This window comes from Tursiops truncatus, chromosome 13 (genome assembly GCF_011762595.2).
Source record: "Tursiops truncatus isolate mTurTru1 chromosome 13, mTurTru1.mat.Y, whole genome shotgun sequence".
NCBI lineage: Eukaryota > Metazoa > Chordata > Mammalia > Artiodactyla > Delphinidae > Tursiops > Tursiops truncatus.
Genome location: NC_047046.1, coordinates 74801024 through 74826652, shown reverse-complemented (window position 1 = coordinate 74826652; position 25629 = coordinate 74801024). Strand labels below are relative to the sequence as shown.

Genomic DNA, 25629 nt, shown 5'->3' with positions numbered 1-25629 from the left:
AAAATATCCTTTAATAATACGACGTCAAAGAAAGAGATCCCTTCCATCGTGTACCCATTAAGCACTTATTAAGTACCCACTCTTAGCTACTGTGGGGAAAGGAAACATGAATAAAATATGGCCCCAGTGTTCTGTGAGCTCATCCAGTATTGACAAGATGTACATATTTGTACATATTTTTGGTACATATTTGATTTGCCAACAGAACAGAGATGAAAGTAGCACAGTGGCCTGCTTCATTGGTGGCTGTGTGCAATACACTCTCACAAAACAAAAAAAATACGGGCTAAACTCACTATTGTATTGCTGGTGTTATCAAACCATCCTTTGCTCTTTTAAGGGATGGGGAAATGAAAAATATTCATGAAAAGCTTTACAGCTTTACAGTTTAAACCATACGTTCATCTGATCAGTGACCGAAATAGAATGCACAGCCTCATACTTCTGTGCTGTTGTCTTTGTTTTATGAATGAGCCCCAGCCCCAAGAACCTGAGACTAGGTCAGGATCACAAAACCTTACCTGCTCAGCAATTAAACACATGTGCAATAGACTTTCCCTTCTATTTAACTTTTATTAAAAGAGATGCTAAGGTACTGAGATGCAGTACATCATATTTATTACCAAAATTATTAACAAATATACAAAACTTATACATGTAATTTTCTTACATCCATTCTCTATAATACTGATTTGTGTTCAAGTAGGTTATCTACAGTATGTAAACATCCCTTGAATTGACCTCACACAGATTAGGAAAGCCCTCTAACCCATGCTTTTATCAGATACTTCTTTTTTTTTGGCTTTCATTTGTAGAATCTAATCTTCACATTTGGCACATGGAAGAGACATCTACAGTGCAAAAGAGGCAGATTTTCTGGTTTCCTTCTGAATAATTTTGCAGGGGCACAGTTAAAGAGCTGAGAGAACAAGAGCACTCTTACTCCATGGAGGTGGATTTGTTGTAATGCCAACAACTCTTGGTTCAGCCATTAAACTTGAGCTTAAAGTCAATGCCTCTTCCTTCTCCCACCCCCCTGCCCACCCCCCATGCAAGGTCAATTAGGCCTTAACCTTGTCTTAAAAGTATTAAAAGAAATTCCATCCATCCCAGAACAAGTAGGTTAATTTCACCGAGGAATAATTTTTCAGTGTTCTTTTATGGGGGTTGGTTTGTGCAGTGTGATGAGCCAGCAAAACTTTTAAATGGAGAAAAAAACATGATTAAAAATAAAAACAAAAAACGGATAGGAGAGTAGAACTTTCTATTTGCTTTCAACTGCCACCTCTGCAATGAAAAGCACAGCCTCTCTGAGGTGGCAAAATGACCAAGTGAAAGGCGGAGAAAAGTCAAGCCCGCCATACTTAACCTTGGACTCCACGCCTTTGAATACAGTATCACAAAAACTAAAAAAGAAGAAAAGGTCATTGGAGATTCTGCCCCCCTCTTCCTGTGTTTCCTTTTGATTATTTAACTTAATCTAACCAAGTAAAGCTGATTCAGAGAGAGCTCCGCTCGCCCGCTCCCCCCGCAAACTCACTCTCCAGCAGTCTTGCTCTTGCGGTTGGCGGCGCCTCTTCCGCGAAGCCTCCGCCCCAGAACGGCCGGGTTTGGCCGCGCGCCGGCCTCCCGGCTTCCGTCACCACAGGGGCGCGGGCCCCTCCGACGCCCCGTAGAGCTCCGCCAGCTTCCGGAAGCGGGGTCCCCAGTCCGTCAGGAAGTCGAAGCTCTGCTCCGAGTCTGAAGTGGCCGACTGCAGGGAGCTCAGAGACCCGGCGACCGAGCCGTCCCCCTCGAACATGTACGTTTGCAGGGAGTCGAAGGGCGCGGCCCACAGGTCCATGTCGGCCTCGTAGAGTTTGGTCAGGACGTAGCTGTGGACGGTGCTGCTGACGGCGCACGTCTGAGGCACGTAGCGGGAGAGGCTCTCGATCTCGGGCAGCATGTCCTGCCGCGTCTTGGAGGCGCCGCCCGCCTGCGCCTCCCGTGGGTTCCACATGGCTGCGATGTCGAAGGCCTCGGTGTCCTCCTCGCCACCGCCCTCGTCGTCGTAGCGCACGATGTTCTCGTGGATGTTCTCCTCGTCGTCGATGATGTATGGCTGCTTCCGGTGCCTCCGCATGGACAGGATGAGCAGCACCAGCACTGCCGGAAACACAGAGGACCGGGTGTTGGCGGAAGAGCCCCGGCCGTGTGGGCCGAGACCAGAGCTCTTGAGTAACACAGGTAGGGCGAGGGCTGTCTGGGTGGGGAGAGCAGGGGCAGTGTTTGGATATGTGACCTCACAGGGTCTACCCTGTTCTCACTCTTCCTGCACTGTTGGAGAGTCTGTGGGCGAGTGAACGCTACTTGACATGATTGATTCCACGTGGTTTAAGTAGAAGTTGCATGTAGAGGCTCTGCACACACCTTATCGCTTTGAAATGTGTGTGCGTTTGTACACCCAGCCACCCAGTGTAACATCTCATTAACAAAGCACGAAGCCCTGTGGCCCCGTGGAGTATATGCTAAGGATCAGATCATGTTTTCTGACTGCGTAAGGACGAATACGTGTTTCTCCATTATAATGTGAAAACCTTACTGTGTAGGTGGAATCCTGCTTTTTTACATTGGCCTCTCAATAGGATCCTACTTTGTAAATATACAGTGGACCCTGGAACAACATGGGTTTGAATTACTGGGGTCCACTTAGCTGTGGATTTTTAAAAATAAATACATATTGCAGTACTACTGCAGTTGGTTGCTACAAATGCTGAACCATGGATACTGAGGGCCGACTATAAGTTATTCACAACTTCAGGGCAGGTCTAAGCCCCTAACCCCACCCCACCATTGTTCAAGGATCAATTGTGATCATATATTAATTAAATGAGTATAGACACATGTGTTAAATATGAGCCAAAGTCTTAGTCTTTCTATGTTTTCTCCAAAAAATAAGAGAGCATAAATGACCATCTTTGTCCAGTTAACTCAGATTCCTCAGAAAAGCCTTCCATTAGAGAGGAGGTTGTGACTTTCTAGATCTAAGGATGTTCATGGAAGAGAGGGAATGAACAGTGGCATTTTGTATAATTTCATCATGTTATCAAAGGCGCACCACACTGTTAGATGTGCCCTTGCAGGTTTGGATGAAAGTTTATCCCGACGTATGTTTTTTTTTTTTCCCCCAGGATGTGTTCACTGGGGTTTAAAGGAGGGATGGAGGTAATCCCATTGAACCATTTATCTCTGTGAGTAAAAATGTTTTCCAGGAAGTGTGTTGAGATTTTGGCTGTAGAACTTTTTTTTTTTTTCTAGCATGCTTTGTTACAGCTGGTGAACGGTGACAGCTAGACAACACTGCACAATAAGAGCCCAGTTTATCCAAGGGGTGGGGGGGGGAATGGAGTACAGTCATATGCCCAGTAAGATTATGGACTAACTTAAAAAAATAACAATAATGGTTTTTTAAACTTGAATGTGGAATGTGCTTTTTGTAAATTGCAGTGAATGATGTTAATACATGATATTTTCCTGAATAGCTCGGGTGACAAAATGCACACACAGGAAACAGTTATATACTCTTGTATTTTATCTCTGTGCAAAAATGTAACTCATAGGCTAGAGGACTATGGGATTTCAGAGAAGTGGACTAATAGGACTTTGATGAAGTGGGGGCTTGAACTGGGCATTGGAGGTTGGGGTGTGATTTGGATGGATGCAGGGTGGAGAAATGGGATTCTGAGTGAACTTGCTGTGTTTGTGGGATTCAGTAAGGAGTTACTAAACTCAAATATTTTTTAGACATTATCTGAAGCAAAACAGAAACCAAGTAGAATATGACATGATTTCTGTTTTTACAAGCATGCAGTCGAAGGAGATAATAGACATTAATGATTAATATCAAACAGGTGGTGATAGGACTATCATAGAGCTGCAAGAGTTTTGCAGAGAATACAGAAGCAGGGCCAGTTAATTCTTCCTGGGGACCTGAGAAAACCTCCACACAGGTGACACTGGAGTGCTAGGTGTGGTATTTCAGAAAATGCTGGGAAGCAATATTAGAAAAGTCTTTGAGTTTGTACTGGAAAGAATTCTGATGATATAGAATTAGGCAGTTTATAGAGCTCTGAAAAAAATAAAGATTGCTACGGATCTTATTTTTAGGTAATCTTATATAAATATCAAGTATTATATAGTCCCCTGAAAATCAAATTTTAGGAAAAATGATCCTATTCAGCTGAAGGGCTTCCCTGACAGAAGAGAATCAGTTCTAGGGATGTTTATTCTTTAGTATCTATAGGCACAGTGCATAGGGCCTATGAGATTTTCTAGGAACTAGATACATATTTGAAACATGGAAAAAAATCCATAGTCAAAATTAATGTGTTAATATAATTATCCACAAAATGTAGTATTTGACAAATCAACTGCAGTTCAGTCTTACTCAGTTTTATGAATTATATTTAATGTGGGATGTACACTGTTAGAAGTGAAAGTGCCTAAAACTCTGAGGATTTTATGACAGCTTTGCTCGGTTTAGGTGCTGAAAACTGTCTGTTTATTCTGCGCAATTCCAAAAGCAAGACATAATGGGTTTGGGAGGCACGAAATAAATCGCCCCTTGCACACCGCTTCTAAGTTGAGAGCCTCTTTGTGCCAGCCTCTTTAAATCAGCCCCAATGAAGTGGTGGCTCCTTCTACTGTTTGTGGGCCAGGGTGAAGTCATAATGTAGACATTTCCAAAGATAGAAGTAAGGACAGCCAGACCGGAAGTTTCTCCTAGGAGCAAGTTTCTTCAAAGGCCTCTTTCAGGGTGTCCTGTTATGCACTCAAGGACTCCCAGTGCCACCTTATGGACACTCAGGGAATTGCAAGAGGGTTTTATTTGTCAGTAAAGAAAGGGACCAGAAGCCGTAACAATTCTCTCTGATCCAGGGATCCAAGGACTTTGAAAGGTTACTTCTTTATACTGTTTTTCCCTTCATGTAGCACTGAACTACATGAAGCATATTCCACAGACCTACTAGAGATTCAATCAAGCAACTGACATTTTAGTTAGACCTTCTTTCTTTGGTCTGACTCAGTCTCTTGGTTTGGAGGTAAACCTGGGATCAGGGCTTAAATTCTAATTTTAATCCTCAAATCTTTACTCTTTTCCCTTACTAGGATTTCTTCCATATTGAATAATATTACTATCTACTAAGTCTGCTTTTCTCTAAGCAAAATAAGTATGCTGTGAATTATTTCAGTCAGAAGAGTTGGCAGATATGTACAGATAGTTTTTTGGCTTCAGGAATTGGTTTAGATGTTTTACTGTTTGTTTTGAGTGTGGATTTTGAGGATAATAGGATGAATGGCCTTAGTACAAGGGAGTTGGGAGCTGCTTTGCAGTATGACTTTAGATGAAGAGGAAAGGATCGCCTATCCCAGTAGTGCTCTCCCACTGGCCTGTCATCACATCTTTATTTCACAAGTAGAGGCAAACTGACCCTGGTTAGAGGCCACGGTACCCAGGGAGGGGGGGTGCTAACGCCCCCAAACAGCTTACCCTCCCAGATATCCATGTGGTTCACTCTGCCACTTTTCAGATCTCTGCTCAGAGGTCGTCTTATCAGTGAGGTCCTCCCTGACCACCCTAGTTAAACTGGCACCCACCCCTGTCTCCTGTCCTCTCAGGACTCCCTGTCCCTCTTCCCTTCTCTGTAACACTTACCACATCCTGAATCTGGGGATGAACATTTGGGGGAAAGGCCGTACTGCGCAGATACAGGGATGTGCAATGCCGGGCCTGCCTGTGTTTCAGCCCTGGCTCTGCGACTGAGATTTGGCCTTGGGCCCGTCACTACCTCTTTGTGATTTAGCTACTACTTATCTGAAATGAGGGGGTTAGAAGAGGTGATCATCATAGCCTGTCCAAAATTATTATATAGGTTCTATGATGTCAAAATGAACTTGCTTTATTTTGAATTAAGCTCTGTGAAGGCTGGGGCATTTCTGTCTTATTAATCCCAGCACCTAGAAAGGCAGCCTGGCCTACAGTAGATGGTTGATAAATCTATGTGCTTTCATTTGGCCACAGAGGCCATGAGTTCCTTGAAGGAGGGGACTGTCTCCAAGTTCTTTACTTTTTCCCAGCCTTACTCTCCCACCTTTTCAATAAGCATGGTGTGGAAAACCAGTTCTGGCCAGCTGTGTCAGTGTGATAACGGAATGGTTGCTAAGTAAGCGCTTGCAGGACCCCACAGAATGGAGAGGAGCCACTTACTCACCTAAGAGGACAAAGATGCAGGCCAGGATGGCGATGAGGGCGCCGCGGCTCAGTCTGACTGGGAGCATGTAGGCCTCGGGGCTGCAGGACAGGACGTGGCCATCGTCGTCACAGCTGCACACCTGGATAGTCAGCGTGCCCGTGCTGCTCAGCACCGGCTGCCCATTGTCCGATATCAGGATGGGCAGGTAAAAGACACTCTGCTCCTGCTGCCGGAAGCCAGACCTCCTAGTTAGAACCCGGGCAGTGTTATCTGAAGAAGACAGGGGTTCCGGGATCAAAAAAGGAGAGAGAAGAGGAAAATGAAAGAACCAACAAGAGAATTAATTTTTTGGATTGAGGGAAGCAAGGGGGCAGGAACTGGGTGGGGAAGGAGAGAGAAGGGACAGCATGCCCTGGAGGCGGTTAGCTACAGCCACCGTTGGGTTTTTTGGGATCAGCAGTTGGATTCAGAAACCAAAATTTTTGCTTGCTTCTAGGGAAAACCCTGAGGCCTTTTTTGAGAGTCTGTCTTACCCTTTGTGACAAAGTGCCCAGGGCAAACTGTCAGACTTCAGATCTAACTGAAATGTCCCTGGGGAAACTTGACAGAAATGAACAGTCACTGGCGACTTGTGGTCCCTGTTGGTTCTGGCTCAGCAGCTTTCCAAGGCCCTGTGCTGCTTTGTGCCCCCGGGAAAAGAATGCTGAGGAGCCCACGCGGCTGTGGCACATTGCTTATTTTTGCCACTTTGGCTGGAGTTCAAGTCTTCTGCTATTTTCTTTTATGCCTCTGAAATGCTGTCACCAACTCCTGTGCTTTCTGATGAACCTGCTCGTTTAGCAGAAGCTTATTTGAAATCCCCTAATCATGACACACCCTGCTATTTCCCGCTAATTGGTGGTCTAAGTTTAAGCAATTAATATGAATTTGGTGAACATTCAATACTAGTTTTTTTCCCCCAGTTTTAAAGGGGATTAGCAAAATCGTTTGGTATGTTTCCACAAAGCTGATGTGTGTGTGTGTGTGTGTGTGTGTGTGTGTGTGTATTTATATTTGCCTAGTGTAATGTTTTGGGATCTTTTTAAATCTATGTTCTCAAGTTTTCTTGAGTGGGTTTGACTTATAAATCAGATATATTTTCTGGAAAGCTGGTATCTTTTTCAGCAGAGGAAAAGTTTGAGAGATGTGGTAGGACGTATAATCAGTGACAAAGCTAACGTCATCAGTATATGGAAGGTCCTCTGGATGTGTTTCACATTTCACAGGGAAGAGTCTAGAACTTCACAAAAAATTCTGAGAGTCTAGCCAAAGTAAACATTATTCAGACCAATATCAATATTTCTGGACATAATAAAGGATTATACTTTTCTACCCTCTTGAATTTGGGCATGTCTGTATCATTTGCTTTAGATGATGGAAATGAGCAAAACTGATTCGTGTCACTTCCGGACAGCAGCATGTATCAATAATAGCTGGTATGTTATTCTTGTGCTGTCTTGCCTTGTTGTAATATATGAAAGAACGTTAGAGATGGAGAGCCAGGCAGCCTACACCTGGACAGCTGTCCTTGGTCGCCAGACCCACAGTCAGCTTTATGTGAGCAAGAAATTAACTTTAGTTGCGTTAAGCCACTGAGATTTTGGTGTTTTTTCCTGCAGCCTAACCTGGCCTATTCTGACTAATACATAATTCCTTAATTAACTTTTCCACCTCCTCCTCCCCCTGTTTTATCATGAGAGCAGTTGTTTTTTGAGTGCTTATGTGCAAGGTATTTAGACTTTACATGCAGTATCTCATTTAATCTTTATCACCATTTGGTGAGATAGTGATAATCTCACCCTTTTACAGTGAGAGTTAAGGCCTAGAGAGATTATGTAATTGGTTCAAAGTCACTAATTTAGTAGAAGAGCTGGGATTTGAACTCTGGTCTCTTGACTCCAAATACACACTCCTTCCATTGTGCTGTGTAACCGCTTACTTAGTTTTGTAACATTAATGTTGAAAATTATTCAGCTAATTGAAATCTCTTCCTACTTTGGTACAGGCCTTTTCCCTCTTATTTCCTTCTCAGTGGAGAAAGATAGCAGTTGGTTACCAACCTGAAGATTATATTCATATTTCCACCTACCACACAATCCATCTTCTTTTCTGTTTTCCAGATTTAATAGCTAAGTACTAGTAATTTTGCTTCACAGTTTCAGTTTCGTTTTGTTTTTGTCAGAAGTAAAGTTTTTCTCGAACAGAAATCTTTTTCATTTTTCATTTTAATCAAGGGCAGTTCATCAGACTTTGAGAAAGCCGGAGAAGAGCTGAATTTCATATAAGTATTACATTATGCCTACTGTGCATCATAGATTTCTTGATCTCAGAATTATTTAAGATTAAGAAAAAAAGATCAGAGCATCACATTGCTGAGACTAGTCCTACAAAGGAGCTGGCAAAATTTAGCCACTTGCAAAATTTTGTTGACTATTATAACTGGAGCTCGAATAACCCATTTGGGTATAGTATCCAGGGTGACACAAAGATTGTGTGTGTGTGTGTGTGTGTGTGTGTGTGTGTGTGTGTGGCTAAAACAGGAGGTCTCAACTTCCAGTCCCAATTTTAATACTTACTCTCTATTCCATGGGCCATTTACTTTCTTTCCTTGTCTATCAGATGAGACAATGAGAATCATCAGAGGCATTAGTAACTTTCTTAAGACCTTAAAGGATTATTATAAATATCAAATAAAGCAAAGTATGAGAAAATGCGTGTGAAACTGTGAAGTATATGGACAATCCTTTTCACAATGCTTTGGGGATTAAGAAAGGCTTTACTTGAAATAGTGCACTGTTGTGTTCATAAATGAATATCATGTTTTGGGCACGGGAGTTGGAGGGCTTGACAGTAGATCCACCACATCAGATGTTGGTCAGGTTTTGTTTTTTTTTTTTTTTACTGGTACACGGGCCTCTCACTGTTGTGGCCTCTCCCGTTGCGGAGCACAGGCTCCGGACGCGCAGGCTCAGCAGCCATGGCTCACAGGCCCAGCCGCTCTGCGGAATGTGGCATCTTCCTGGACCGGGGCACGAACCTGTGTCCCCTGCCTCGGCAGGCGGACTCTCAACCACTGCGCCACCGGGGAAGCCCGGTCAGTTTTTTAATGAGCCTCAGTAAAGGATACTTGAGGGATAAATTGTCATGAGATTAAGAGTTCATTCTTTCTATTGAAGATGTTCCAACTTCCGTTTTGAAAAAAACCTTCCAAGAGATGAGTCATTTCTTTTTATAGTCATCAGGTTCCAGGGGCCCATATTTTTAAGGTATTGGCCCCATGAAATGGTGCCCAAAGTCATTGTTAAGAAATTTGCAGCATTTTGCTGTGTATTGTTTCTGTATTGATTCAGACAAATATCAGAGTGGAGGAATAGAGTGACACTTAGCTGAAAATTTGAAGAAACAGTATAATGTATTATTTTTTCCCCCAGGATTTCTACTATGAAACCTATCCTAGGGAATTCCTTGGTGGTCCAGTGGTTAGGACTCCATGCTTCCACTGCAGGGGCAGGGGCCGTGGGTTTGATCCCTGGTCTGGGAGCTAAGATCCTGCAAGCCTTGTGGCACGGCCAAAAAAAAAAAACCTATCCTGAAGGGTCTGAAACAATGTTTTGCAGGAAGGGTTTCCAAGTGAAGCAGATAAATGAATAATTCAAAATTTGACCCAGTAAAAAATATCAGGATATTTAATTGTAGCACTTCTGTTGTTATAATTTATATCACTCTTCCTTTCAGAATTATAGTGATTTGATGTAGATGATTAAACAGATGACTAAATGCTTTCCATTTAGAAGAAAACAGGTTTGATATTCTCTAGTTTTAATAGCAGAATATCGTGTGGGGTGGATTTAATACTTTAAGTCCCAAACAATTGATTTTTGGACTAAGACTAGGTATGCCTAAATCATGACTTTTTGTTACCCTTTGTTTAGATTGTTCTAAAGTGACAGAACTTTAGAATTGGAATAAAAATGAGGCCACCACAGCCCAGAGAAGTGATGCCCTCTCTCTCCAAGGTCAGACAGCTAGTTGGTAGCAGAGTTAGCAACATAAGGGGTTCACTTGACAGATTTAAATTATTTTTTCACCTGCTCTGACCTTTCTCTGAAAATCTTCTGGCCAAAGTACAGAAGCCCCTCCTTTTCCCATCTGTGCCCAATGAAGAGTGTGCTAGGTCTGTGAACTCCTTAGCTGGTCTGAATGCTTTTTGGAATAGAGGGGTCTATAATTCCATTCTAGCAAAGATGTAGAGGGAAGCACTTTCTGGAATAGGGAACCCCACCCGACTCTTCTTTCTGAATCATTCCAAAATAATAAAGTGGTTTCAGTGCCAGAACTACTGGTTGTGTTCCTGTATTTGTCCTTTGCTCTTAAGTAACTCAAAAGTTACTTAGCCTTTGTCTCCCTTTTGTTCTGGGAGCTTTCACTGTTTCCCCCTTTGATCCTTGCTTAGAAGTGTTCAGTCAGGATTTTCTCCTTGGGCCTCTTTCTGTCAGCTTTCTCAGATTCTTCCTGTAGTTAAAGAACATACAAACATGGCTGCTCTCTGTGGGGATGAAGGAAGCCTGTGTGCCTCACACAGTGTCTGGCCCAGAGCCTGTGCTCAAATGTTTGAGTGAACTGACTGACTGAGTAGAAGTTTCAGAATCAGCAGAGGATGTTCTTTGTCTTTGATGTTCTGAAACAAAACTTTAAAAGACCATACAAATTAACATTAATGTCTTTCGTGCTGTTAAAGAGCAGGTGACCTCTGACACTGTTTGCATGGTATAGTGACCCAGAGTTTCCAGCCCACGCTGTAGAGAAGCATCGGTAGCCAGCTGATTACCTTGGTTGTCCCTTACGGTGAAGTTGGGGTTGTTAGCAGCCTCAGGAGCCAAGCTGTAGTAGAAGTGCTGGCCATTGCGTGGGTCATCTTGGTCCACTGCGCTCACTGTCTGGATCAGCTGAGGGAGGGACATGAAATCAGGTGAGTCAGAGTCAAAAGAAAAGCTTCAAGGGCAGGGGGGATCCCAAACCCTGAAATCCAGTAGTAGATTGTTTTACCTAACGAGGACATCCTGAAACTTCCCTCGGCAGTCTCTGTGCCATCACACAGTGCAGAATTGAATTTTGGTTTATTGTTGGGCCTGAGTGTGTTAACAGGCACACGGTAGATGATACCTAAATGCCTCAGATGTTAGACATCGACATAACACACTATTCTCACCCCAGGTCTGGCCCCTTTTAGGCAGTTGAAACAGAAGACTTCGAGTGAAATAATTCTGGGATGCCACAAGGTCCTGCCTGTTTCCCAGTTTTTTTTGTCCCCTCGCCTCACCTTCTTAGCCTCACATTTGGGTTAATATTTCATGGTCAGATTGCTATGTTTGAGAGCCCTCTATTTAAAAATGACCAGTACCTAGTGGGAAGTAAGCAGACACTACATTGATTGTGTCAGCTTAATGGAAAACAGATGTGAGGGGGTGGGTCGCAGAGCAGTCACTCTTTGTTGGCAGGAAGGGGAGCTAGGCAAAGTGTAGAGCACAAGACCCCCAGGGTGGGCTTTATAGCACAGACTGGAGTCAGAGCAAGGCTTGGGGCTGAGGAGAGGAAGAGGTGGAGTGGCTTCCTCTTGAGCTCTTTGGCCAAAATTTTGCCCTTTCCATGTGTTTTTCAAAGTCGTAAGTTACCATGAAGGTTATGAAGATCAGGATGGAAAAGTTCCTAAAGAAAACAGTGAGAAATAACACAATTGAAACACTGGCAGGCAGACTGGGGGGATATAGAACAGGTGTCGAAGGGGTGGTCTCCTTCCTGTGTGTTTGCTCTCTCGCCAACCAACGGCACAGACTCCCCCCCACCCCTCTCGGGCCTGGCCCTGTAGACACCACGCTCCTGCTGTCAAAAGCTGGCTATTAACAGGGTAGAAAATGGAACATTCAGGGTCAGCTGGAGGGCTGAGGTGGGCTTGCTTAGTCTTTCTTTCTTCATCTGTAAATTAAGGAGGTAATGCTACCCTCACAGTATGCGGAAGATTAAATAACAGAGGGGAAAGCTTCCAGCAAGGGGCCTGCTGGTAAACATGGTGTTGCTCAGACCCCCTTCAGTGAAGGACTTGATACCTTCACCTGTCAGTCTCTTTGGCAGTTGCTTCAGTTGCTGAGAGCCACCTACCCACAATCACCACATTCTTCCAGGACATTCCATATCCAGTGACTGATGCGATAGTATAAAGCCTGGCCATCCCATTTCAACTCTGGAGAACCCTAGTCCTAGAACTCTTTGAAGTCATCCAGGGCTGTTAGTGGGTCTGCACTGCAGCTGGACTTCTCCTTTTGCCCAGTCTTGCAGAAGTTCTTCCCTTCCAAGGGCATTGGCCCCAAGGGCATGCCTTAATAAACATCTTAGACCAGAACTCCATCTCATTTATGCCTCCTGGTGAACCCAGCTGGCAGCGGGGCTCTGTTGAATCTAAAGGTCGGGGGGCTGGAGTTGCAATAAAGGACAGGGATCAGGAGAGCACTGAAGATAAATCTGCCCCACAGTCCAGCCTGGCGTCAATGCTGCTCATACACGAGGGTCACTCCACTGCCCCATTCCTGCCGAGACAAATCCTGTACGTTCCGTCTTGTGCATGGTGCCACACACGTGATGACGTGTTTCTTCATGAATGTTATAAATAGGTGATTATGTATAACTTGGAAAACAGAAAGTCATTTCAGAACATCTGACCTGTGAAATTGTATATATGTATATTGGTGAGGTGGGGACCTGAGGCATATGATGGGTTGGTTACAGGGTTTTAAAGAATGGGTGAGCGATGTTACAGGTTGGGAGCACCAGAGCCTGCTCTCCTGGCCTCCCCTCTCCTGGCAGGTCCAATTCATCCTCAGCCCTACTTGCCATTCAAGATTCTGCTCAGCAGGTTTCACGCCGCCCTCAGCCTGCACCAAAGACGTCGTCTGATTTCTTTCTGGGCTTCGTTTCTCCCTAAGAGGAAAGCACACATCCCAACTCGGCAGATACAAAGCTAACGACAGTGTCTGACAAATCTAACACAAGCAGGAGGCCTGATTCTTCATAAACCAGACATACCTACTGAGCTGTGTGCTTTTGAAAATCTTCAAAACATGTCCCAGAGCCAAAATCAAAGAGTAGGGTTTACGTATCTTGGGCTAAAGATGACAAATATGACAGACTATGATAGACTTGTGGCTCACAGTCTGAACTTGAAGTCACAGATAAACCATGCTTCAAAGGACTGTACAATAGACAATTAGAAGATGAATGTAGAAATGGGAGGTGTGCTTGTGTGCTGCAAAAACAAGAGAGGTGGTAACATGCTATTAACCTGTCCTTCTGGACTTCCCTGGTGGTGCAGTGGTTAACAATCCTCTTGCCAGTGCAGGGGACACGGGTTCGAGCCCTGGTCCAGGAAGATCCCACATGCTGTGGAGCAACGAAGCCCGTGCGCCACAACTACTGAGCCGGCACTCTAGAGCCCACGAGCCACAACCACTGAGCCCATGTGCCATAACTACTGAAGCCTGCGCGCCTAGAACCCATGCTCTGCAACAAGAGAAGCCTCTGCAATGAGAAGCCCGTGCACCGCCACGAAGAGTAGCCCCCGCTTACCGCAACTAGTGAAAGCCCACACACAGCAATGAAGACCGAACGCAGCCAAAAATAAATAAATGAATAAATAAATAAATTTATATATATAAAAAAACCCTGTCCTTCTATTCTGAAGCCTGTTAAGAAAAGAAATGTTTCACTTTGGGGAATGAGGGGTTTAATTTATTGTGCTACTATTACTCTTTATATTACAGATTAAAAATTAGTTTCTTGTCATATTAAAATATAAAGTATTATGTTTGTCATATTATAATGATAATCTTATATAATATAAACAAAAAATTATGTGTGGTGTTTCTGTAATATATAAGTAAATTGTCATGTTACAATAAAAATATCATTAAAGTCCCAAATCCCTTCGCTCAAATCTCAACTACCTTAGCACAGTAACTATTGCTATTTTTGCATCCTGCCTCCCAATTTTTGTTCACATGCAGATACAGTTTTACATAACTTCAAGCATGTACATGTAGTTTCTATACCTCCTTTCTTATAATAACACAGATCATTTCTTATGCTGGAAAGTCTTCATTGTAACTTTATTAGCTGCATAATATTTCAGGTCTTTCTAGATTAGAAATTCAATAGATATAGAAGTAGAATTATCTTAGACTTGTTGAAAAAAAATTTAGGCATGCTATAGACCATTGCACTGGGTTTCAAGAATCAATGGATGAGATAATTTAGATGAGAAGGACTACAGGACACATTTTTTTTTCCCCTGGAACAAGGGAGTCACTTTTTCTTTGAGTAGAATGGTGAAGATGTGTTGAGTCAATCTTTGGTGAGTTCAGGAAGCTAATAAAAGTTTTGGTTGTATAGAGAGAGTCTGTGCAGTGGGATGTTGCAGGAGAGTGAGAGAAGTGGAAGCAAAAGCCGTGTTACAGTCGGAAAACCTGAATTACCAAAGCATGTGTCCTTGCCATGTGCACCCGACGTCCCCAAACCGGAATCCAGGACCACAAAATATGCTCGGGGGAAATACATTAGAGAGGACTGAAGAGTCTTACAAAAGCAGGAGCAGAAGAGGAGAGATTGGCTGTGATCTGAGGTATGGAAGGCTGGGCACGGGGTGGGCAGCAGCCTGACACATACATTAATAACGTGGCCATTCCAAGCACAGTTTGGATGTTTTTCAGTTACACCACTTGGGATTTAGTCAACCCAATATTCATTTAGGTTTAAAAGAAGACTTTAAAAAAATACACAAATATATCTGAAGATTATGAAACTAAAGCTGTTTCAAATAAGTAGAAATTTGTTCCTTCAGATGCCTTTCCTCTCAAAACTTTACATGACATGAGTGGTACTAATAAAATGGATGTTTTAATTGAGGGAGGGGAGAGTAGAATTACCTAGGTAGTTCTAGGTAATGAGGTGTTCTGAGAATAGGGCAGGCAGTCTGTAAACTTGCTGCCAGAAGGAAGGGAGGTAGGAAGATATAAAAACTAAACTTTCCTTACTACAAACACTTTCAAGGATGATCGCTAAAATGAGAAAAAGACTCTCCTTTTTTCTCCTATCTTCATCTCCATGGTCCCTCATTTCCAGGACCCAGAGCACATGTTACTGCAATTGGTTCCATACAGTTCAGTTACAAGGTGGGTGACTACCTGGCTTCACAGGTGAGTAAGCCACCTTGATTCACAACCTTGTTTAGCTTATAAAATGTAATGGAGGCTCGAAATAGTTGTCTTAACAAATAAACTGTTGCAACATGATATACAGAAGTTGGGGACTGTCTTTTGTACACTTAGTTTCTGGAGTCTTAAATTTCTTTGATGACAAATCTGGTTATCTGAAACAGTCGTTTCCACATGTTGGGGGTTAACCAGGGTGCACCCTCACAGGCTGCCTTACCTGCCCTGCTTTGGCATTCTCACAGACAAAAGCTTCATAGAATCTGGGGAACTTTGGAGCATTGTCATTCACATCTAAGACTTTGATTGTGACAGGAACGCTTCCAACCTGGGAAGGATTGTCTAAAAGCACACACAAAACAAACAAATACCAAAGGTGAGGAGGGTTCAGAAATGCAAGAAAGCAGCTCTTTGTTGGAATAGGTGTTTACCTCCTCATTCTGGTTTTTAAAGGAATGGATAAAGTACATGGAAATAGCAACACAAGGATGCAGGGGTTGCCTATTAAGAGTGTGGCCAGAACATAAGCATGGGCAGGACGAGTTTTGTGTTGGAGAAGGGTGTGATATCAGGACGTTGAGGGGACAGATGAGACTCGGTGGGGGGGAGCAGGTATCACAAAATGAATCTTAAAAAGAGGTTTTGAATCTCTCACTTGGCTCATGCTTCAGATTCTAGAATTGAAGGCAGGTCGCACCCTGAGCTGTGAGAGTGGCACCAACAAGCTCTTTCCCCAGGAACTATACTTGGCATCCAGCTGCCATATCTTTGAACTGTGTCTGTGAGCATTTGTGCTTTTTTTTTTGCTCATCTGTTAGCAAGATGTGTCCTAATGTAATTGCTTCTTCGTTTTACAACATTTTGCCTTACAAAAGGTTTCATAGGAACACTTTACTTTTGGATAGTGGGAAAACCTGTAATCAGTTCTTTGAATTACTGTTTCAGAAGGTTTCAAGTTATTCATGGGATTACAGATAACACTGCACATTTATTTCCACCTAGGGACTAAGGGAGATAGTATAGGACACACCAAATCTGTATCTTTGTCTGGGGTAGGAGAAGTTACTCGTAGTCACTTACGGGGAAATATGTCCTTTTGGTCTGTCTGTTGCTTGGCGTTACCACACAAAGATAATTTCACAGCCCCACTAGTGCCCCTCCTGCCTTTTTCTGTTTTGGCCACCATCCCAAGAAGACAAAATAGAAATCATAAGACACAGAAATTATGCATAGTAAATAATTGCATTAAACCTCAGAATGCCCTGTTCTTTTGGTTCATTGTTTTTCTTCTCTCTCAAGAATGTCTATTCTGTGTTTTTCCCCTGAATATTTCTATTGCTTGGTTACCAAAAGTGCTGCCATATTTACAGTTTTTTCATTGTAACTTGGTGTTGCTTGTTTATACAGGGAATAATGAAAAATTCAGAAAAACGTAAGAATAAATGTGATCCATAGTCCTACCACCAGAGAGCTCCATTACATGTTATGTATTATATTACATGTGTCCAAACTCTCTAATACACACACACACACACGCACACGCACACATACACACACATGCACTGAAATTAAAGAAAAGAAAAATGTTGAATTTAGAGCTTTAATATTTTAGGGCAGGATTATTCTGTATCATTGAAATATACTTTGAAAGCATGGGTATTAATATCAATATGATAGTCTCATTTTACTGTGTGGCTGTACCATAATTTATTTAATCAAACTCCTATTATTAGACATTTAGGTAATTTCCCCCTATTTTAAAATAACAATGCAGTGGACATTTGGGTACTTAAATCTTTGTTAATATTTATGATTATTTCCTTAAGATAATTATTACAGGAGAATTCTTGAGAAAAAGAGTATGAATATATTGGGGGATCTTAATACAAAGATTAGTTACCAAATTGCTCTCATGAATGGCTGTACATACTTCTGCCAATATGTTAGTATTTGTCATTTCCCTTAATCTTTCTCATCACTAGGTGTTATGAAAAATATGCAATGTAGTAGTATATAATCTAATTTGTGTTGAGATTATAATAAATATGTTAATTTAGTTTTTGTTAGTTTTCAATTTTATTTTTAAGTTTATGTTAATAAATCTGTCTTTTGTTGTAAGATGTCTGAAATTCTTAAATGCATGTATGTGTATATGTATGTGTGTAATAAGAGTGATAAGTTATAAATGTTTCCTTTCATCCAATAATAATATTTTATACTATTTGTGCATTCCTAATCTTATTAAAGATTGAAAGCCTCTTGGAGTTCTCAGGAGTTTTCCCTTTTCTTCATATAGAAGTCTAACTCTTTGATTTAAGGATGCTATTTTTTGTGCTGCTTTTGCATGTTTTGTGTGTTTTTATCTGTAGCGCAGGATTAGGTATATAGAAGATCCTCAATAAGTATTTGAATTAATATATTCATTCACTTGCATAAACCAGGATTTCCATTCCTTTCCATAAAGAAGATAATTTTTGTTTCAACAAGCTCTAGAAACTTCCACTTTCTCCAGTGCTTCTATTTTGTCACTATATGGAGAGCAGTTTTTTTGTTTTACTTACTCATTTCCATAGCAAGGACAGTGATATTATGCCAAGAAAACTCTTCTCGATCAAGAGGTCTTGCAGTCATTAGGGCACCTGTTGTAATGTCAACATAGAAGAACCTTCCAGGGTCACTGCTTCTGTCAATGGAATATCTGCAAAAACAGAGATTACACACATTGTTTTATTTGGATAAGCATACTGTGGCATATTCCATAAGAGAACTGAGTGCATGCCATGTGAAACAGGATAGTTCTCAGTTATGGGCACTTGGAAGACTGCATTGCTGTTTTATCTGTCCAAAAACCCTCCCCGCCCCCCCAAAAGAAAACCCCAAACACAAAACAACAACAAACTATTACTGCTTTGATTTCCTCATTCATAAAATGAAATAAAACAGGGTACCAAAGAGTTAGGGTAGTTTCACGCTTTTTAAAGATCAATTTCAGCTATTTAAAGCTTAAAACTGCCCTAAGACTTTTGGGACACTCTGAATGTCCGCCCCTACATATCTTTGTTCAAAAAAAATTTTATTCAAATAAGTCCAGAAACGATAAATGGGAACTGGAAAAGGTGTAGTTACGTGGTTCTGGTTCCTGTAAGTTGTATCACCTATTGAGGAGGAAAGATTTGAATCAGGTCTTTTGTAAAGATACTAATGACCTGCTGTCAAACACACTAACGGTATTTGCTAGATGGGATGTCCTTACCTATGGAATGTTACTAGCAAGATGGACCAGGTCTGTCTAGGTTGCTTATTGTAAAGAAGCCTGGAATTTATGAATTTATTGGGCGCAGCGTGCTGGAAAATGTCACGTGAGCTATGTAATTAATGGGGTATAAAAAGCAGATGTTCCAGAATCAAAATGGCTCCTTCTGTTCAAGCATTGCACTTCATCCTTTGCTTACACTTTTCATATTCAGTGTGGACCAACATGCATCCTTATACAGGAAAAAGAAGGATAGTTACAGGCACCTACACCTGACAGTTTCAGACCTCTCTAGGGAAAGAATGCTTAGCTCATATTTTGCTGTTGTTTATATCCTTTGAGTCCTTATTTACCTTGATACTGTGTAAGACCTGTAATTCCTGTTGAATCTGATTTGGCAGTCTGACCCTTTGTATTATCTCACCTAAGTTGTCTTACCTGGTTTCCATATTAGGAGATTCACTAAGTATGGAGGGAGTCTCAGCCATCTGTATGTTTAAGAACCTTCATAAGGGATTTTGATATGTAGCCATGATTGAGAACCATCCTTTAGAATCTTATATAGTCCTTGGTAATGGCCAGTAGTTATGATCGCTGCTGTTTATTGAATACCAGGCATTTTATAGCTTCTTTTTACAAAAACATGCATATATTTTTAACATCTTTATTGGAGTACAGTTGCTTCACAATGCTGTGCCAGCCTCTGCTGTACAACAAAGTGAATCAGCCATATGCATACATACATCCCCATATCCCCTCCCTTTTTTTTTTTTTACATCTTTATTGGAGTATAATTACTTTACAATGGTGTGTTAGTTTCTGCTTTATAACAAAGTGAATCAGTTATACATATACATATGTTCCCATATCTCTTCCCTCTTGCGTCTCCCTCCCTCCCACCCTCCCTATCCCACCCCTCTAGGTGGTCACAAAGCACCGAGCTGATCTCCCTGTGCTATGCGGCTGCTTCCCACTAGCTATCTATTTTACATTTGGTAGTGTATATATGTCCATGTCACTCTCTCACTTCGTCCCAGCTTCCCCTTCTACCTCCCCATGTCCTCAAGTCCATTCTCTACGTCTGCATCTTTATTCCTGTCCTGCTCCTAGGTACTTTAGAACCATTTTTGTTTTTTAGATTCCATGTATATGTGTTAGCGTATGGTATTTGTTTTTCTCTTTCTGACTTACTTCACTCTGTGTGACAGACTCTAGGTCCATCCACCTCTCTACAGATAACTCAATTTTCTTGCTTTCTATGGCTGAGTACTATTCCACTGTATATATATGCCACATCTTCTTTATCCATTCATCTGTCGATGGACACTTAGGTTGCTTCCATGTCCTGGTTATTGTAAATAGTGCTGCAGTGAACATTGTGGTACATGTCTCCTTTTGAATTACGGTTTTCTCAGGGTATATGCCCAGTAGTGGGATTACTGGGCCATATGGTAGTTCTAGTTTTAGTTTTTAAGGAACCTCCATGCTGTGAGAGTGGCTATATCAATTTACATTCCCACCAACAGTGCAAGAGGGTTCCCTTTTCTCCACACCCTCTCCAGCATTTACTGTTTGTAGATTTTTTTTTTTTTTTTTTTTTTTGCAGTACACGGGCCTCTCCCATTGCGCAGCACAGGCTCCAGACGCGCAGGCTCAGCGGCCATGGGTCACAGGCCCAGCCGCTCCGCGGCATGTGGGATCTTCCCAGACCGGGGCATGAACCGGCGTCCCCTGCATCGGCAGGCAGACTCCCAACCACTGCGCCACCAGGGAAGCCCTGTTTGTAGATTTTTTGATGCTGGCCATTCTGACTGGTGTGACTTGATACCTCATTGTAATTTTGATTTGCATTTCTCCAATGATTAGTGATGTTGAGCATCCTTTCATGTGTTTGTTGGCAATCTGTATATCTTCTTTGGACAAATGTCTATTTAGGTGTTCTGCCCATTTTTGGATTGGGTTGTTTGTTTTTTTGATATTGAGCTGCTTGTATATTTTGGAGATTAATCCTTTGTCAGTTGCTTCATTTGCAAATATTTTCTCCCATTCAGAGGGTTGTCTTTTCGTTTATGCTTTCCTTTGATGTGCAAAAGCTTTTAAGTTTCGTTAGGTCCCATTTGTTTATTTTTGTTTTTATTTCCATTTCTCTAGGAGGTGGGTCAAAAAGGATCTTGCTGTGATTTATGCCATAGAGTGTTCTGCCTTTGTTTTCCTCTAAAGAGTTTTATAGTATCTGGGCTTACATTTAGATCTTTAATCCATATTGAGTTTTTGTGTATGGTGTTAGGGAGTGTTCTAATTTCATTCTTTTACATGTAGCTGTCCAGTTTTCCCAGCACCACTTATTGAAGAGGTTGTCTTTTCTCCATTGTATATTCTTGCATCCTTTATCAAAGATAAGGGGACCGACCATATGTATGTGGGTTTTTCTCTGGGCTTTCTATCCTGTTCCATTGATCTATATTTCTGTTTTTGTGCCAGTGCCATACTGTCTTGATTACTGTAGCTTTGTAGTACAGTCTGAAGTCCAGGAGTCTGATTCCTCCAGCTCTGTTTTTCTTTCTCAAAATTGCTTTGGCTATTCGGGGTCTTCTGTGTTTCCATACAAATTGTGCAGTTTTTTGTTCTAGTTCTGTGATAAATGCCATTGGTGGTTTGATAGGGATTGCATTGAATCTGTAGATTGCTTTGGGTAGTATAGTCGTTTTCACAATGTTGATTCTTCCAGTCCAAGAACATGTTATGTCTGTATCATCTTTACTTTCTTTCATCAGTGTCTTATACTTTCTGCATACAGGTCTTTTGTCTCCTTAGGTAGGTTTATTCCTAGGTATTTTATTCTTTTTGTTGCAGTGGTAAATGGGAAACACTCCCATTTCTCTTTCAGATTTTTCATCATTAGTGTATAGGAATGCAAGAGACTTTCTGTGCATTAATTTTGCATCCTGCTACTTTACCAAATTCATTGATTAGCTCTAGTAGTTTTCTGGTAGCATCTTTAGGGTTCTCTATGTATAGTATCATGTCATCTGCAAACAGTGACAGTTTTACTGCTGCTTTTCCGATTTGGATTTTTCTTATTTCGTTTTCTTCTCTGATTGCTATGGCTAAAAATTCCAGAACTATGTTGAATAATAGTGATGGGAGGGGGCAACCTTGTCTTATTCCTGATCTTAGTGGAAATGGTTTCAGTTTTTCACCATTGAGAATGATGTTGGTGTGGGTTTGTCACATATGGCCTTTATTATGTTGAGGTAAGTTCCCTCTTTGCCTACTTTCTGGAGGGTTTTTATCATAAATGGGTGTTGAATTTTGTCAAAAGCTTTTTCTGATCTATTGAGATGATCATATGGTTTTTATCCTTCAGTTTGTTAATATGGTGTATCACACTGACTGATTTGCATATACTGTAGAATCCTTGCATTCCTGGGATAAACCCCACTTGATCATGTGTATGATCCTTTTAATGTGCTGTTGGATTCTGCTTACTAGTATTTTGTTGAGGATTTTTGCCTCTATGTTCATCAGTAATATTGGCCTGTAGTTTTCTTTTTTTGTGACATCCTTGTCTGGTTTCAGTATCAGGTGATGGTGGCCTCGTAGAATGAGTTTGGGAGTGTTCCTCCCTGTGCTATATTTTGGAAGAGTTTGGGAGAGATAGGTGTTAGCTCTTCTCTAAATGTTTGATAGAATTTGCCTGTGAAGCCATCTGGTTCTGGGCTTTTGTTGGAAGATTTTTTTTTTTTTTTTTTTTTTTTTTGCGGTATGCGGGCCTCTCACTGTTCCATTGTGGAGCACAGGCTCCGGACGCGCAGGCTCAGCGGCCATGGCTCACGGGCCCAGCCGCTCCGCGGCATGTGGGATCTTCCCAGACCGGGGCACGAACCCGTGTCGCCTGCATCGGCAGGTGGACTCTCAACCACTGCGCCACCAGGGAAGCCCCTTGTTGGAAGATTTTTAATCACAGTTTCAATTTCAGTGCTTGTGACTGGTCTGTTTATATTTTCTATTTCTTCCTGGTTCAGTCTCAGACGGTTGTGCTTTTCTAAGAATTTGTCCTTTTCTTCCAGGTTGTCCATTTTATTGTCATATAGTTGCTTGTAGAAATCTCTCATGTTCCTTTGTACTTCTGCAGTGTCAGTTGTTACTTCTTCTGTTTCATTCTATTGATTTGAGTCTTTTCCCTTTTTCCTTGATGAGTCTGGCTAACGGTTTATCAATTTTGTTTGCCTTCTCAAAGAACCAGCTTTTAGTTTTATTGTTCTTTGCTATCATTTTCTCCATTTCCTTTTCATTTATTTCTGATCTGATCTTTATGATTTCTTTCCTTCTGCTAACTTTGGGTTTTTTTTGTTCTTCTTCCTCCAGTTGCTTTAGGTGTCAGTTTAGGTTGTTTATTTGAGTTTTTTTGTTATTTCTTGAGATGGGATTGTATTGCTATGAACTTCCATCTTAGAACTGCTTTTTCTGCATCCCATAGGTTTGGGGTCATCGTGTTTTCATGGTCATTTGTTTCTAGGTATTTTTTGATTTCCTCTTTGATTTCTTCAGTGATCTCTTGGTTATTTAGTAGTGTACTGTTTAGCCTCCAATGTGTTTGCATGTTTTACACTTTTTTTCCTGTAATTGATATCTCCTCTTATAGTGTTGTGGTAAGAAAAGATACTTGGTACGATTTCAATTTTCTTAAATTTCCCAAGGCTTGATTTGTGAACCAAGATATGATCTACCCTGGAGAACATCCCATGAGCACTTGAGAAGAAAGTGTATTCTGTTGTTTTTGGATGAAATGTCCTATAAATATCAATTAAATCCATCTTGTTTAATGTGTAATTTAAAGCTTGTGTTTCCTTATTTATTTTCATTTTGGATGATCTGTCCATTGGTGAAAGTGGGGTGTTAAAATCCTCTACTATGACTGTATTACTGTCAATTTCCCCTTTTATGGCTGATACCATTTGCCTTATGTATTGAGGTGCTCCTATGTAGGGTGCATAAATATTTACAGTTGTTATATCTTCTTCTTGGATTGATCCCTTGATCATTATGTGGTGTCCTGCTTTGTCTCTTGTCACAAACAATTTTTATTTTAAAGACTCTTTTGTCTGATATGAGAATTGCTACTCCAGCTTTCTTTTGATTTCCATTTGCATGGAATATCTTTTTCCAATTCCTCACTTTCAGTCTGTATGTGTCCCTGGCTCTGAAGTGGGTCTCTTGTAGACAGCATATATATGGGTCTTGTTTTTGTATCCATTCATCCAGTCTGTGTCTTTTGGTTGGAGAATTTAATCCATTTACATTCAAGGTAATTATTGATATATATGTTCCTATTACCATTTTCTTAATTCTTAGTTGTAGGTCTTTTCCTTCTCTTGTGTTTCCTGCCTAGAGAAGTTCCTTTAGCATTTGTTGTAAAGCTGGTTTGGTGGCGCAGAATTCTCTTAGCTTTTGCTTGTCTGTAAAGCTTTTAATTTCTCCGTCAAATCTGAATGAGATCCTTGCCGGGTAGAGTAATCTTGGTTGTAGGTTCTTCCCTTTCATCACTTTAAATATGTCTTGCCACTCCATTCTGGCTCGCAGAGTTTCTGCTGAAAGATCAGCTGTTTGTAGTTCCCGTTTTTTTGGTGTCTGCCCCCATTGGGTCAGGTTGGTTCAGTGGTTGAGTAGGCTTCGTGGTGGAGGGGACTGGTGCCTGTGTTCTGGTGGATGAGGCTGGGTCTTGTCTTTCTGGTCGGCAGGACCGTGTCCGGTGGTATGTTTTGGGGTGTCTGTGAACTTATTATGATTTTAGACAGCCTCTGTGCTAATGGGTGGGGTTGTGTTCTTGTCTTGCTAGTTGTTTGGCATAGGGTATCCAGCACTGGAGCTTGCTGGTTGTTGAGTGGAGCTGGGTCTTAGCATTGAGACGGAGGTCTCTGGGAGAGCTCTCGCCATCGCCGACTGATATTACATGGGGCTGGATGGTTTCTGGTGGCCCAGTATCCTGAACTCGGCTCTCCCACCTCAGAGGCTCAGGCCTGACACCTGGCCAGAGCACCAGGACCCTGTCAGCCACACAGCCAGGTATGTGCGGAGTTTCTTGCCTTTTGGGAAGTCTGAGGTCTTCTGCCAGTGTTCAGTAGGTGTTCTGTAGAAGTTTTTCCACATGTAGATGTATTTTGATATATTTGTGCGGAGGAAGGTGATCTCCATGTCTTACCCTCAGCCATCTTGAAGGTCTTCTTGGGTTTAAACTTGTAATCACATAAATTTGTTAGATCTCAGAGGGGAGTCACTGCATGCCCTGCAGGGCCACAAGGAAGGTCCAGGTTTTGGTTGGGTGGCAAAGACAGGAGCAAGAGGAAACTCTAGGCCAGAGTCTTTAATGGGGTTTCTGAACTTGAGTTTACTGGGGAATAGCAGAGAAACTGCAATTCTAGAAGGCACAATGTTGCAAGTTACAGGCCAGTCTGTGGAGAGTTCAGGATGGGCTGTATTTATCTATAGCTTCTTTTTAAATTCTACAGGATCTCTAGGATGTAGGTATTATCTCACCTAACAGGAAACTAGGACTTAGAGAAGTTAAGTCACTTTCATACAGTTACACAGCTAATAATTTGCAGCTAACAGTAAGATTTGAAACATACATGTGTTTATATATAAACTATTGTATATGTAATATACAGTAAATTATATATAAATGATTCTCTTTCTTATATATTATATATATATAAGCTATTGTAACATATTGGGTTCTAAATTCCATTTAAAGTTGCCAGCGGTTGCAAACAAACCTATTTTCAAAACAGAAATAGAGTCACAGATGTAGAAAACAAACTTACGGTTATCAAGGACAAAGTGCGGG

General features: G+C 41.6%; 1 protein-coding gene across 2 annotated transcripts in view; it reads right to left on the bottom strand.

Annotated features, from left to right (window-relative positions):
• Window positions 1-25629, bottom strand: part of CDH20 (cadherin 20) — a 69581-nt gene that overhangs the window by 8417 nt on the left and 35535 nt on the right. The window contains exons 7-11 of one of the 2 annotated variants that reach the window (XM_019937163.3): window positions 18091-18227; window positions 15750-15871; window positions 11101-11218; window positions 6252-6503; window positions 1541-2145 (exon numbers count right to left, since the gene is read on the bottom strand). In XM_019937163.3, the coding sequence (XP_019792722.1) occupies window positions 1640-2145; window positions 6252-6503; window positions 11101-11218; window positions 15750-15871; window positions 18091-18227 (1135 nt within the window). In that variant the 3' untranslated portion in view covers window positions 1541-1639. Of the gene's footprint in view, window positions 1-1540; window positions 2146-6251; window positions 6504-11100; window positions 11219-11777; window positions 12015-15744; window positions 15872-18090; window positions 18228-25629 lie in introns of those variants that run through there. The other variant, XM_073790788.1, reaches the window with a different exon arrangement.